Here is a 16,281-nt window from a genome sequence, read left to right as displayed (position 1 = left end):
AGGGGAACAGAGCTCGGATAGCCTTTCCAACCATTGATGGGTATATATATGTCTGCCACTCCTACCCAAAAGTCATTCAGGGGCACAGATTCAAATTTTATTTTTCAAAATAGAGGTACATTGAATTTCAATAAGATCTTCATACTCTGGTACGGATTTTGAAGATTTTTCATGGAACCCCTATGCTGCTTTTGTGGAATCCTCGGGTTCCACAGAACATAGATTTGGAGCTGCTGGATTAGACTCAGGTCCAAGGAGAATAGAACAGTGGCCCTGTTCTTGGTGTCATATTCCCATTCCTCAATTCTATTCCTTATGTGATTCAATATATTTTGTACAAAATACCTTTTTTGCACAAAATTCACTGATACCTATTCAAAAATAAGTTGGGTGAGGTATGGAAAACATATATAGGAAAATTACACATAGCTTTTCTGTGCCGGATTCAACCTTGTATATGGTTGTGTGTGGTTTCCCCTCTGTATTTTGTAGAAAATATGTTTGAACAGTACTGATATTTTCTGCGCAAAATCAGTTTCTGCCCAGAAAAATACTCACTTCTATTTCTTACATTATAAACACAACATACATGTATGTGACCAGACTCTTCTATTCTCCCGCAGGTATACATGGGTGACAGGAAGAGAACCTTTGACATACTATGATATGAATCTTTCAGCACAAGATCATCAAACTTTCTTTACATGTGATACAGACCATTTAAGGCCTGCAGATGCCAGTAAGAATTTTGCCAAGAATTTTGTGAACTTCTGGTTTAGAATGAATTAACAAAACCTGGTTGAATAAAATAAATACTTAAGTGTCTCATATTACCCAATAATTCCCCTCACTAGTGTCTCAACTGCTTGCTTAGAGAACCTATCTAATTTACTTTTTTCTGGATTCCAGAAAATGGAAATGGAAACCATGTAGGGATGGAAAAGAAGTTGCCTGAATTAAACAGTCTCAATGGAAGTAGTCTTTCCACTTGTCCTGAGGCTCATAGGAATGAGAAATGAACTTTGAGAATTCAAGCTTTTGTGAGGAATTGGGGGGGGGATTAAAGAATGCTCAAAACAACAAAAATGCATACAACTAAAAAAAGTTCACCACAGTATGTTTAATTTAAAGGGGACGGACAGACAGTGTGCTAGGTAAACTGCATAAGTTAAAGCTTACCTTAGGAATAATAGGAATAAAACGTATGTGTTTCTATTTGGGAAAAAAATCTTAATCACACAGTCCAACATAAAACAAGAAAATGATGGAGGTGGGAGATGGAGAAATGCTGCAAGTTCAAGACAGGGAGATTTCCTCATCCCTAGTAACAAGGTACCATCCACTCTGACTGGATCTGCACTGCCATATCAATGTAGACTCATATAATACAGTTTCAAACTGCATTATATCGGTTTACACTGACCATATAATGCAGTTCCAAATTGTTTTTGTGCATTCCATCCCTTGGTGAATGCAATAGGCCTCCAGTCTCTTGTTTTATTGTTGCCTTGCTGTTGAAACCATAGACACTTGCTACTTAATGCAGGTTTTTAAGGTGGGTAGCATGTGAGAGTGGCTTAATTTCTCCCAGGTGTTTCTTCCTGATGAATTGAAACAGAAGCGACCCTGGCATCAGCCTTTGCCCAGCCTTTGTGCTGTGACAAGCTGTGAAGAGTAGCAGCACGCTGAGGCTGAGTCTGTGACTAGCCTTGGCACATACTTACTTTCTCCTTTTGCCAGGAGAGAATGAGTGTGCAGAGGCAGTTGCCAGGAAAAGCAGGAAGAGTCGTTCTAAAATGAAGAACAAAGGCTCCCTTTAAGCACACAAATACACAGACAACCATGCAGCGAAGGAGCTTTCATTAGGAGATGGTGTCTAGACCTAATTGGAGCTAGAGCAAATGCAGCACTTTCTAGTCAATATACTACGTCATATCTTGCAGGTACTCCCTTCAGACATATCTTCATCAACACAGGGACTTTGCTTACATGGTGTGTCTCCATTTAGCTGCATATTGTACACAACCATACTCACGGGTTTTTCCATTGGTTTGCATCAGGATTGTGTCTCTTGTGCTGCAGGGAGTGATTTGAAGTCATTACTTTTATGTGCCAGAACTGGTTGGAGTTCCAGAGTTCCAATAATTTGATTCCAAATACTGATACATGTTACTGCTATAAGATGAATTTTATTAGTGACACATGATTGAGTCTTCCCATCTTCCACCTAATTGCTCCCATATTTGGACTTTGAGTGGACCATGATCAGTCCATTTTACTCCAGCATCCATTGCTGGCTCTTCTATGTGTATGTAGAACATGTTAATCTTTGCTGAATTTATGGAAAGAGAAAATTGCAGGGTTGGAAAGAAGGTCTGTTGTTTGTGCTGAACTATGGGTTGGGTTTTTTCAAAATGTAATGAATTGTTCACATAGTAAAATGCCTCACATGTATGTTGCTCTAGACCCCAGCAATGTCCCTTCAAATTGGTGCTCAAATTTAACTATCTGTCTTTTGTTTATCTTTTATTCAATAGTAATGCAAAAGGCATGGAGAGAGAGAAACCCCCAAGCCAGAATCTCTGCAGCACACGAAGCCTTAGAGTTAAATGAGTAAGCATACTTACGATCCTTTATACTAATACTGAAAACTTTACAATCAGCTTTCCATAACAAGGGATGAAGTACAATGACAAATTGGGGATAAATGACCTGTCAGAATTCAAAAACCATCTACAGACCTATTTTGTCTGGCAGACCTACCCAGCCAGTTTTAATCATGAATTTTAAACTCGTGTCCTGTGTTTTAATTTCTGTTCTGTGTATTTTAATATGTATCTTTTATAGAAATATATTTTAACATATGTATTTATAGGATCCTTATAATGTTTATGTGTTTTAACTATGTTGTAATAATAATAATCATCATCATCATCATCATTTATTTATATCCCGCTTTTCTCCCTAAACTGAACACTATATAAAGACAATACAAACAATATACATATGTGAAACAATAACCTATAAAAACAAATATACAATAAAAAATAAATAAACATATTTAAAACATGTAACCTGCCCTGAGCCATGGGAAGAGGTGGGTGAGAAATATTATTATTATTATTATTATTATTATTAATATTAAAATCAGGAACAAAAATGACTAGTAATGTACTAATAATAGGCATTGAGTTTTAAAATCATGTCTGTGATATATAATTTCTCTAAAGTATTCAGTGAATATTGTATATGGTAAAAATGCTTCATTTTAAAATGGCAGTTTCAGTGAGTGTGGTTTAGTTTGAGCATTGGACTACAACTGGAGACCAGGGTTATCATAAAAACCTTGCATTCACTGTTGTATCCTAGAAAATACCTTATACCTGCTCTAGTTTCTTTCCTGATGATGAATTTTGACATTTCGCTGTTAGGTGTGCAACTGCTTATATACTCTTGGCAGAAGAGGAAGCAACAACTATTGTGGAAGCAGAAAAACTGTTTAAACAAGCCCTGAAAGCTGGTGAAGGCTGTTACAGACGTAGCCAGCAGTTACAGCATCATGGCGCCCAGTATGAAGCTCAACACAGTAAGAGTCTTTCTTTTTGTCACTGACAGTTCTAGGATTTTTAAATGACGGATTTCCTATGGTTTATTACGAATAGCTAAGCACTGTGTTCTGTGCCATAACATATACCCATGACTCTAAGTCATATGGTAATTCTGCAGTATTGATTGCAGGACTGAACATAAATATCAAAGACAAATAATACCTTTGTACCCTTCCTCAAATTAGAAGACCTAAAGATAGTAATACATACTTTGTATCCTTAACATTGGACTTCTGCAAAGCAGTATACATTGGGCTACCTTTGTACCAAGTTCAGAAACTCCAGTTAGTTCACAATATGGCAGTCACACTATACCTATGTATTATACCTATACTAAAGTCACTCCACTGGCTGCCAATTAGTTTTTGTGCAAAGTACAAAGTGTTGGTTTTGAGCTTTAAAGACCTCCATGATTTGTGTCCAGGTTACCTGCAGGATCGCCTTCTCCCATACAATCTACCCCTTAAGACACTTAGGGTGTTCTAAGAGATGGATTGTATGGTGACATCCAGGTGACTGTCATAATGGGTTCATAATGTCATAATGGGTTCAGTGTTCTTTGAATACAGGTCAACTATAACTCCTGGATGTCAAGGTCAATCACCCCAAACCCCGCCAGTATGCGAATTAGACCGTGTTGAATCTATGTGCCAAGCTAGTTCCAGGTCCATCGTTGGTGGGGTTCAGAATGCTCTTGGATTGCAGGTGAATTATACATCTCAGTCCCTACAACTCCTATAAATTATAGCAAATTCTCTCCAAACCTCTTTCTCTAGTATGTTCAGTTGCTGTGTGCCATAGAAAAGAATAGGAAAGGGTTAAGGGAGAGGTAGTGGGCGCAGTCATGCAAATTCCACACCAATTGAGAGAGAAAGGAACACTGGGATGTCCATTCTGGAGGAAAAACAGGAAATTCAGGATGAAATTGTCCCCTATGAAAGCCTTCACTAGGGTGGCGGGCATTATTGTGTTTGTGGAGGACATTGGCAGGGCTCTTGGACATGTTCACCTGCAATGCCCTTGGAGGGAGTGCTTTGGTGGCTTCTTAGCACTGTAGCTGTTTGTTGAAGTGGGAGTCTGTCTGAGTAAATGGACACCTCTGCCACATACATACATATAGATTTTCACTTTTATTATATGTATAGATTAAAGACCACACAACTACTCCATATTTAGCATAAAATTCAATCTCTCCAAAAATAATTAAAATGTTTTTTAAAATTAAAAACAAACAAGCACAAAAATTCCTCATTTTTATGGCTATATAAATGTTCTTGGCAATATACTGAGAACATTTGCCAAACTTTTGAAAGGCAGCACGGTGACTGAATGAGATGTCTTTGAAGACTGGGCCAAGGGGTAAATTAACTCTTATATCAATATGACATAAGTATTACTACTGAGAAAAATGCAGTTATTGGGTGTAAATCTTCAAACATCCAATCAGAATTGAGAAGGATTTGGCTGTTGGTCTAAAATGACTGTGAGGTCTAGCTGTAGTCAGTTGTGTTCAAGAAGGGTGTACTGAGGCAACTAGAATAATCACATGACAAGAGACTGAGAGCTCAACATATTTAACCTGTTTGAAAAACCGTGAGGGCTGAAGCTTTGCTAGATGGGAAATCACAGCCCAGATCCAACTGCTAGTCCCAACAAGAGTATAGCTATTGACTCGTTTTTGTTTTTTTTACACACATTGCTAGTTGTCATTTGGTAACTGATTCAGCAATTACACTGTAATTATGACAAACAATTGGATTTAGAGCAAGGTTTCCACTCAATATGCATGTAGTAAAATGGAAATGTTTTCTAGCTAGCATTTCCCAGAATATGTTTATTGACAATATCTCTACCACTTAATGTTTGTTGAAAGCATTTTTAGAGTGGAGCTTCAGATCCAATGATATTGAACAGAAAAATTAAATACTGTTAGTTTGTGTGCTACTTTAGCAAAAAAGGGCAAAAGATGGACAAAGGGCTAAAGTGGTGTGAAAAAAGGGCTACAAAGAGCACAGTAATGTGGCAGATATACTCAAGGGAATTTCTAAATGTTTGGGTAGTGCAGAAGACCTAGTAAAGGAATGTTTTAGGATTCAGAAGACTCAGCATTATTTTAAAAAGTCTGCAATATGGATTTTAGTTGTGAGCCATCCGAGATCATCTTTACAGTTTACAGTACTTTCCATACAATAAACTTCTTTTCAATGAAATGTGCAGATCAGAACCCAGAAATGTATACTAGTGGGACACGACAATCTCAAGGTTCCCAAGCATGGTTCTATCAAGTCATTTCTTGAATGAAACAAAAAATCTGTCCCTTGCTTACTTGAGAAACTCTAGCCTTTATAATATTGGCTAATTAATCTGGTGTTAGTCTTCATAGTGAGTTTTGTGCTTTCAAGTCATTTCCAAGTTATGGCAACCCTAAGGTGAATGTAACATGAGGTTTTCTTGACAGAGTTTGTTCAGAGGAAGATTGCCTTTGTCTTCCTCAGAGACTGAGGGAAAAGGACTTGGATTTGAACTTTGGTCTCCAGAATTATAGTCCAGTGCAACATCCTGGCTCCCTAAATCAACATACTTGACCAAAAGTTCTGTAACACAGGCTTGAAGACAAACCAGTATCATTATATCATTATCTGAGACACCCATGTCAAAAGCAAGGCCTGGGGGCCGAATACAGCTGGCTATGTCATTTTACATGGCCCGTGAGGCTTTCAATGCCAGGACAATATAGTTACATTTATACAGTCTTACAGTTATGACCAACTTGTTCAAAGCAACCATAAGGCTGATGTGACCCTTAGTGAAAATGAGTTTGACACCCCTGATCTAAGATTTTCAACAACAGTTGTAGCTAATTAGTTCATTATTATATATGAAAAAAATCAGGTTAGAGATAAATGGTTGCTTAATAATGAAATATATCTTAAAGAAACTTCCTTCTGCTTTATTTATTTTCTGTTTAACAATTGAGCCTTTCAACCTGCTGGTTAATCGTATCTGGAAAGTATAATCATGAATTTTGGATAATTTGTATACTGTATATTCTTGGTATATTTGGCATACATATTGTTCATGGTCTTAAAATGTGAGAACTGTATGTGCATAGAATAAATAACTTTGAAGTAGGCATAGTCTTGATAAGTGATTTTATATACAATTATCCTTCGTGAGCACCCCCTAAGCAGAATTCTGAAATCTGAAATACTCCAAAATCCAAAATGATTCATGTGGATGGCTGAAATAGTGATACCTTTGCTTTCTGGTGGTTCAATGCACACAGATTTTGTTTCATGCTCAAAGGTATTTAAAATATTGTTCAAATTACCTTCAGGCTATGTTTATAAGATATATGAAACAGAAATGAATTTTATATCTACTGGTAGATTTGCATCCATGTCTAAGATATCTCATTATGTACATAAATGCAAATACAATTATTCAAAAATTCTAAATCTAAAACACTTCTGATTCCAAACATTTTGGAGAAGGGATACTTAACCTTTACATGTTATCTGCAGGTTGATCTAAGAGGGTTTAAAAGAGGAAACATTCTAACTAATGAGTAAAGATTATTGTACATGATTCTCAAAAATACTTTTTAAATAGAAAAAACTGTGTTCTTTATAATGCTTCATCCCAGTTATATCTGAAATTTGTTTCTATCTATACATAATTGTGGATAACTCATTGCAGATAACCGGGCAGTTTCAATGTGAAAGTTCTGTGTGAGTGCAAGCATTAATAAAGCAAACAGGAATGTGTGGACCTGTAGTTTCTTGGACTGCAATTCCCATTAGTCTTAGTCAACATAATAATAATAGTAATAACTTTATTCTTATACCCCGCCCCATCTCCCCGAAGGGACTCGGGGCGGCTTACATGGGGCTATGCCCGGACACAACAGCACAAAATCAAAACAAAAACAATAAACAAATAAGCCAACAATAAAACATCAACATGAATAAAAACAATCATAAAAGGTCAATATACAAAATAATGTTAAAATCATGAGTTGGATCAAAACATTACCACAGAGGATAGGAGTTATAGGAATTATGAGCTTCATATTTTCAAGATGTACATAGACATTCAACTATTCATAATATATATCCAACCGTAACAAAAACAAGCATTTTGTAGATCCAGTTCTAGCTTTTTTGTGCACAAACATGTCATGCCAAAATGAGAAAAAGCCTTTCACAGACTGAGATTTGTGTAGTCAGCTTTCACTGAGTCAAGTAGAATCTGACCTACAATAATGCAACACAGTGCCCATGACGTCTATACCATCCTTTTCTCCTGCAGGCTGAATGAGGATGGTGTGGATAGGAAAATGACATATTTTGATGTATTACTGGATTTTTCTTCGTGTACTCTGTGAATGCACACTAATGGAGAGGCTGCGCCTGCGCAGGTCCCAACGGAAAACTCTTCCCAAGCTGAAGTTTAAATTTTGGCGGTAGCCACGCCCCTCCGTCCCCGGAGGGCATATAAGGCAGCCCTCGGCGTCTCCTCCCCAGTTCCTTTTTTTCCGCCGCAAGGTTCACTTCGGATTCTCATGTCTACGACTCGCTTCAAGCGTTGCACTCAGTGTGCCGCTAAGATTCCTGATTCCGACGGCCACGCCAAGTGCCTCTACTGCCTCGGGGAGGCACATGTCGTCGGTACCTGCCGTTTCTGCCTGGCCCTAACGGCTCAGGCAAGGAAGAATAGAGCCGCGAGGCTTAGAGCGGCGCTCTACGAAAAATCGCTCGCCCCTGAACCCGCTCCGTCGACTTCGGGCACGAAGCCGCCGCTTAATCCGGGATCGATGTCGGCTCCAACACCTAAAGCTCCCTCGGTCTCGTCTAAGGCGTCCAGAGCCTCCAGATCGTCTAAGGCCGCTAAACCACTGTGCACACTCACCACGGCTACGGTGTCGACACGTTCTGGCCGGGTCGGCCCTTCCTCGACATCGAGCTCGGTGGCTTCCGTATCCTCGGCTCGATCCCATCTCGGAGCTCCTCCGTCGACCTCGGCGATGAAGATCGCCCTGAAAAGGGCTCACGAGGAAGCTCGTCGGACCCAATCCGACTCAGCAATGGTCCCTCCCACACCGGGTAAATCCTTGAGGGTTCCATCGAAGCAACCGCTCGCTAAGAAGAGGGCAACCCAACGCTCTTCCTCTTCTGCTTCCTCCAAGATGGAAGTCCTTTCTTCGGCGACTTCCTCTAGAAGATCCTCTCCGATCGCTCCCGCTCAGCGACCTCGCCAACCTTCTCCTCAGCAACTTTCTGATGGCGAGTTGCAGGACTCACCCCACCACTCCACTCAGACAGTGGTCAGGGTGCCATCTCCTCGACCTGTTGTCTCTCATCGTTCGTCTCGTCAACAGCTTTTTCCCCCGACCTCGACACCGGAACGGGGTAGACAGACCACTCGCCTGGCTCGAGCGGCCCAGGCCTCGGCCTCCAAAGAAACTCGGCCACAGATGGCTCCTGCTCTTGAGGTTTTGCCGCCACCAGAGACTGTGTTGTCATCTCCCCCCCAGTCCCCTCAAGGGGCTGGGGACGATGAGATCGATATAGATCGCCCTGACTCCGCTCTCTCGGCCTCGGTGGTATCCTTAGGCCTTGATCTCTCTCCTCCTCATGACGCCTATGAGGTGGACCCTCCTTCGCCTACCGACAACATTCGGGCCTTCTCCGAACAGATGATTAGAATGGCCGATGCCCTGGGTCTGGAAATCAAGCAGACTTCCAAAGCAGTGACTGACCCGGTCTTCAAACGGGTCCAAGCCCAGGCCCCTCCAGCCACGCTGTTGCCATTTTTGCCTTATCTCCTAGATGTCATCCAATCTTCGTGGAAGACTCCTTCCTCGATCCCTCCTACCTCGAAGAGAATCGAGTCTTGGTATCGTACAGATGACGACACTTTAGAATGGCTTAAACACCATCCCGACCCGAATTCCATGGTCGTTAAAGCTTCTCAGTCTTCCGGCCGTGAATCCACTACCCCTGCAGACAGAGAGGGCAAGAGGTTTGACGCGGTCGGTCGGAAGCTCTATTCCGGAGCCCTTCTACTCTGTAGAATGGCGAACTATGGGGCCTGTATGGGGGCATACCAGCAGATCCTTTGGGAGAAAGCTCAGCCCTTCTTCTCTAAATTGTCGGATGAAGACCGGTCCGTCATGTCCACCCTCCAACAAGAGGCCGACTCGCTAGCACATCATCAAATCCAGATGGCTAAGCATACGGGCGACACGGCCGGCAAAATGATCGCCCACGCCATTGCCATTCGTCGCCACGCCTGGCTGAGGTCGTCCGGCTTGTCTTCCTCCTCCAGGCAAGTCATCGAAGACCTCCCCTTCGACGCCATGGGCCTCTTTAATTCCGGTACGGACGACAAGCTCAAAACCAATCATGACTTTAAAGTTCTGGCCACTAAATGTGGTGACCAACCTCAAACACACCGCACCAAGTGGTTTCCTCAACGTTTTCGGCGCTTCCCGCCTCCCTCTTACCGCCAGCAATCCTTCAGGCGTCCCTCGGTATCCAACAACCAGAACCGCCAACAGCCTCGTCGGGCGACTCAGCCGCAGAGACAACGTGGCCGTACCACCCCCACCGCTGGTCAACCTCACCGGCGCTCCTGACGCCATCTCTCCCTCCAGAGACTCTTTCTTCGGTACCGATGCGGTTCTCACTCCTCTGCACCTCTCTCTTCCGCCAAATCAACCTCATGGTCTCTTTCTGGACCGCCTGGCTCCCTTCTTTCACCGTTGGAAATCTATTACTTCAGATGCCTGGGTTCTCAAAATTGTCCAAGAAGGCTATGCCTTAGAGTTCGAGGGGCTCCCGCCCACGGGACAGGTCCTCCTCTCCAACCCTTCCCGAGAAATTCTTGCAGAGGTCGACGCCCTCCTCGCGAAAGGGGCTATTCGGCCCTCTCCATCGGTACGGGACCCTCAAAGCTTCTTCTCCAGATACTTCACGGTCCCGAAGAGAGGCGGGGGCCTCCGCCCCATTCTGGACTTACGTATGCTCAATACCTTCATACGCCCGACCAAGTTCAGGATGGTGTCCATCGCCTCCATCCTACCGATGCTTCAACGCGGAGACTACTTCGTGTCTATAGACCTACGAGACGCTTATTTCCACGTAGCGATTCGAGAAGCCCACAGGCGTTTCCTCTGCTTCAAAGTTCTCGACCAAACCTACCAGTTCACCGTTTTACCCTTTGGCCTCGTTACGGCCCCAAGGGTCTTTACCAAGGTCGTCGCCGTTGTGGCTGCCCACCTCCGACTCCAGGGGATCACAGTCTTTCCTTATCTGGACGACTGGCTTCTGGTCGGATCCGACCCTGCCCTCCTCCGACGTCACGTCGACTACACCCTCTCTCTTCTAGAATCTCTCGGTCTCCAGCTAAACCACGACAAATCTCACCTCACCCCGTCGAACAAAATTCGCTTCATCGGTGCCCTGTTCGACTCAATCGCTCGGACTGTCTCCCTCCCGCTCGACAGGTTTCTAGCCCTTCGCCAACAAATCATCTTCTGCGAGACCCACTGGAGGGTTCGGGCTCGATCCATCCAAGTACTGCTCGGCCACATGGCCTCCACAGTCCTCACGACCCCGTTTGCCAGGCTCCATCTCCGGACCCTGCAGAGGTGGTTCATAGACGTTTTCAAGCCATTTCGCCACCCCAACTCGAGGTTTCTCTCGGTCCCGCCCCATGTTTGTCGGTCGCTTCTCTGGTGGAAATCCCTCTCCAACGTCTGCAGGGGTCTTCCGTTCCACCCGATTCCCCCCTCCACCACCATAACCACGGACTCATCCAATTTCGGCTGGGGAGCCCACATGAAGGGTCTCACTGTTCAAGGCCTCTGGTCTCCCTCCGAGAAGGCCAATCACATAAACTTTCTGGAACTCCTTGCTATCTTCAAGGCTCTGAAAGCCTTCTCCCGCCTGATCTCCCAAAGGTCTGTCCTCGTCCAATCAGACAACACGGTAGCAGTCTTCTACATCAACAAACAGGGCGGCATGGGTTCAAGGAAGCTGATGCTCCTCTCCTCCCAGCTGTGGTATTGGTGCATAGCCCGCAACATCCAAATCTCGGCGATTCACCTTCCCGGGATCCAGAACAACTTGGCAGACGCCCTCAGCAGGATGACGACTTCCTCCCACGAGTGGATGCTCGACCCCGAGACTCTTCTTTCTCTTTTTCACAAATGGGGCTTCCCCACTCTAGACCTTTTCGCTTCTCCCCAGAATGCTCAGCTGCCTCGATACGGGGCAAGACTTCCCCCGTCCTCCTCTCCAGGCTGCCTGGGAGACGCCTTCCTTCTGGACTGGTCTGCGGAACCGATCTACCTCTTTCCGCCCTTTCCTTTCATACCAAAGGTCCTACAGAAACTCCGGTCGGTACCGACGTCGGCAATCCTGATAGCTCCAGCCTGGCCCCGTCAACCTTGGTTCCCGGCTCTTCTTCATCTCTCCAGAGCGACCTTCTTCACTCTGCCCCTTCTACCTCACCTCTTGTCCAGGGAGAACGGCCAGATCCTGCACCCGGATCTCCCCTCTCTACATCTCACTGCTTGGAGGATTCTCGCCTGACCTCCCTCCCGCACAACCTACAGGAGGTCCTCCGCGCAGCTCACAAGCCGGCTACAACCAGGGCCTACACTTATAAAGTTTCTCGCTTTCGTTCTTTTCTTCGCTCCCGGGGAATTACTGCCTTCCCAACCTCGGTACCGATTGTCCTGGACTTCCTTATGTCTTTGGCAGACCAAAAACTTTCTCTTGCTTCTATGAAATCTTACTTGGCCGCTCTATCCTGGTGTTTTCAGCAACATGGTAGTCCGTCGTTGTTCTCCGATCACCTTGTCAAAACCTTCTTGAAAGGATACAATAACATCTGCCCACCGTCTCAACCTCCTACTCCGGGGTGGAACCTCGAGCTCGTGCTTTCCCAGCTCACTGCCTCCCCTTTTGAACCATTGGCTTCGACCGACCTACGTCTCCTTTCTTGGAAAGTTGCCTTCCTGGTGGCCATAACCTCGGCGCGCAGACCCTCGGAGCTGGCGGCCCTTCGGGTTGATGAACCTTACCTCCGCTTTCATCATGACCGCGCCGTTCTCCGTCCGGACATCACCTTCCTTCCCAAGGTGGTCTCGGCCTTTCACCTTAACCAGGACATTGTCCTTCCCGCCTTCTTCCCAGACCCCTCGTCTCCCCTTGAGCGGAGACTGCACCTCCTCGATGTGCGTAGAGCACTTCTTTTCTACCGGGACCGTACTAAGGACATTCGAAAGTCCCCAAAACTTTTTGTGGCCCATGCCCCAGATAAACTGGGCAATCCTATTTCTTCACAAAGACTGTCCCATTGGATCGCTCAGGCCATTGAACTGGCCTATGAACTAGCCAAACGACCTCCCCCTCCGTCGGTCCGCCCGCGCTCGACGAGAGGTCTCTCCACGTCGACTGCCTTCCTAAGGGGCATCCCCCTGGACTCCATTTGCAGGGCAGCGATCTGGTCCAACCCCCTTACATTCGTGTCTCACTATAGGGTAGACCAAAAAACTTTAAAGGATTCAGCCTTTGCTAGGGCAGTTTTATCTTCATGCTTGTCCTAAACCTTATGCATTTATGACTTCTCTGTGGATGTTTTTCCTCATGCGACTTTTTTGTCGATTTTCCTGTTCGGTACATGTTTGCACTGTTCTCTTTGACAATTTGTGCCTTATTTGCAACTGCCTTCCCCCTTTGGGGGAATGATGTTCCTACTTACACATGTGCTCTTAAATGGTTATATCATGCCTTACCGGGTTGCTCTCGGTGTTTGGTGTGTGTTAATGCAATACTTTAATGGGTCCTCGGACCATGTTTTGATGTTTAATAAACATATGTTTGGACATTTTCTCGTTGTCAGGGTTTGCTTAGCCCGCCTCCGAGACCTAAGCTTGCTAGTCTCCATTAGTGTGCATTCACAGAGTACACGAAGAAAAAGGACAGGTTGCTTACCTGTAACCATGTTTCTTCGAGTGTACTCTGTGAATTCACACAAGCCCGCCCTTCCTTCCCCTCTGGCAAACCCTCTTCCTTTCTCGTTGCCTTAGCGGCGTAGGAACTGGGGAGGAGACGCCGAGGGCTGCCTTATATGCCCTCCGGGGACGGAGGGGCGTGGCTACCGCCAAAATTTAAACTTCAGCTTGGGAAGAGTTTTCCGTTGGGACCTGCGCAGGCGCAGCCTCTCCATTAGTGTGAATTCACAGAGTACACTCGAAGAAACATGGTTACAGGTAAGCAACCTGTCCATCTTGATTTCATGTTTTAGTTCATGAATATGCAGTATAACCCTCTCCATATGTATGTGGCCATAAATCTCACTGAAATCAGTAGGAACTATTTCTTAGTGAATATCTTTAGAGTTGTATGTTCCTCTCCACTTCTTATTGGAGCATATAATATTCTTATTCACTTTTGGCAACACAAAATCCTTGTATGTTTGGTGCTAAGTATATCTTCTGTTCAGTACATCCTTGAAAGGTGCTAGCTCTGACAATTTTATCCTGGAAAGATGGGGGTTGTTGTGTCTTACTTCAGACCAGTGTGAGTTAGAATCTCAATAACATCCCACGGCATATAGAGTTCACATTCCTTTATCTACTGGCACAAGAAAGTTTATCAGCTGTGTAGCACTACTGGTGGACAGGCATCTACACAATCAGTTTAATTATTATTTAAGTATTGTCCCCTATATTGTTTGACATCTACATGAAGCCGTTGGGAGACCTCATCTGGAGTTTTGGAGTTGAGTGTTATCTGCACGTAGATGATGTTCAGTTCTATTACTCCTTTCCACCTGCTACTAAGGAGACTGTTCAGGTTGTTGTTCAGCTTGGCCGCTGTAACGGTCTGGATGAGGGCAAACAAATTGAAATTGAATCCTGACAAGATAGAGGTTCTCCTGGTCATTCAGAAGTCCGAATAGGGTATAGAGTTACAGCCTGTGCTGGATGGGGTTACACTCCCCCTGAAGACACAGATTCTCAGCTTGGGAGTTCTCCTGGACTCATCACTGAGACTGGAACCCCAGGTTTTGGCAGTGGCCAGGGAGGTTTTTGCACAATTAAAACTTGTGTGCCAGTTGCGCCCATACCTTAGGAAGTCAGACTTGGCCACGATGGTCCATGCTCTTGTTACATCTCATATAGACTACTGCAACGCACTTTGAAGACTGTTTGGAAGGTTCAAGTAGTCCAGTGGGAGGCAACCAGGTTTCTAACTGGAGTGGGGTACAGGGAGCATACAACTCCCCTCTTGCACCAGCTCCACTGGCTGCCAGTTCTGCTTCCGAGCACAATTCAAAGTGCTGGCTTTAGCCTATAAACCCCTAAACAGTTCTGGCCCAGCTTACCTGTCCAAACGTATCTCCCTCTATGATCCACCTTGGAGATTAAGATTGTCAGGGGAGGCTCTGCTCATGGTCCCAATACCCTCGCAAGCACGATAGGTGGGGATGAAAGACAGGGCCTTCTCAGTGGTGCCCCCTCGGCTATGGAACTCCCTCCCCAGCGAAATCAAAGCAGCCCCCTCCCTCCTGACCTTCAGAAAGAAAGTAACAACCTAGTTATGGGACCAAGCCTTTGGCTAGCAAGTTAGTACAATAGGAGTATATGAAACTGTGAAATGACTAATGGAACGGCCTTGGACTCTGGATGATGTGATTTTAATAATTGTTTTAATATTGCTGCAGATTTTTGGTTATAATGTGTATGTGTTTTACTGTATGTATGTATATGTATGGCATCAAATTGCTGCCTTTTTGTAAGGCCGCTCTGAGTTCCCCTTTTGGGGTGAGAAGGGCGGGATATAAATGTAGAAAAGAAATAAATTATCTCTATGTTCATAAAAGTGTTCTTTGGGTCCAGAAGTATTAGTAGATTCTATCTTTATCAGAGCTGAAAACAAAAGAATGGTATCTAAGTTTATTCTTTTATTATGTGTATACTACCTATGATACGGCAGAACTACAGAGATGTAGATCAATTTTATCCATTATATCCAATCACCTCAGAGAACTTTTCATTTCACACTAAGCAGCCAGGACATGTTGAAGAAGGGTCAAAGCAAATGATGAGTGTCCTCTGTGTTTCGGCATGAATTGAATAATTTGGCATCAGTGCTTGGAAGCCATAGTGGCATTACATAGACATGACACTAAAACCTCTGCTCTCCATCTATTTCTTCACTAACACTATTGGTGACAGGCAGGCTCCAGCAGCAGAAGTCAGTATATGTATTTTCCTGCTGCTTGTCCGTCAGCAGTAAGAATTCCCCAAAGGGTTGTACATTACACACTGGAGATGTTAAATGGACCTTTTGTTCTGTCTGTTTCTGAAAACACTCACCCTCTTAAAACCTTTTTTCCCCTCCTTCTTTCTCTCTCTCCTTTTCTCTCTCTCTCTCCTTCTCTCTCTCCCCAGGACGGGACACTAATGTATTAGTCTACATTAAAAGGAGACTGGCTATGTGTGCAAGAAAGCTTGGGAGGACCAGGGAAGCTGTGAAAATGATGAGAGATGTGAGTTTGGATTTGTGTTAACATTTGTCTATTCCCATGACCAGTCAAACTTGTAGCAGTGCTTGTTTTGTCTGTAGATCAAGCGTAACCTAAATATACAAAA

At 44.3% G+C, this 16,281-nt stretch overlaps 1 protein-coding gene across 6 annotated transcripts in view; it reads left to right on the top strand.

The window, feature by feature from the left end:
• The window catches only part of st7 (suppression of tumorigenicity 7), a 131,503-nt gene that overhangs the window by 78,166 nt on the left and 37,056 nt on the right, over positions 1-16,281 (top strand). For all 6 annotated transcript variants that reach the window (XR_010006693.1, XR_010006692.1, XM_008111170.3 and 3 more), the window contains 4 exons: positions 624-739; positions 2,538-2,613; positions 3,432-3,586; positions 16,081-16,178. Coding sequence is in view for 4 of the 6 variants with exons in the window: in XM_008111170.3 (XP_008109377.1) it covers positions 624-739; positions 2,538-2,613; positions 3,432-3,586; positions 16,081-16,178 (445 nt within the window). In the remaining 2 variants the exon portion in view is untranslated. The remainder of the gene's footprint in view (positions 1-623; positions 740-2,537; positions 2,614-3,431; positions 3,587-16,080; positions 16,179-16,281) is intronic.

The sequence above is a fragment of the Anolis carolinensis genome, chromosome 5, assembly GCF_035594765.1.
Source record: "Anolis carolinensis isolate JA03-04 chromosome 5, rAnoCar3.1.pri, whole genome shotgun sequence".
NCBI lineage: Eukaryota > Metazoa > Chordata > Lepidosauria > Squamata > Dactyloidae > Anolis > Anolis carolinensis.
This window is presented reverse-complemented; position numbering and strand designations above follow the sequence as displayed.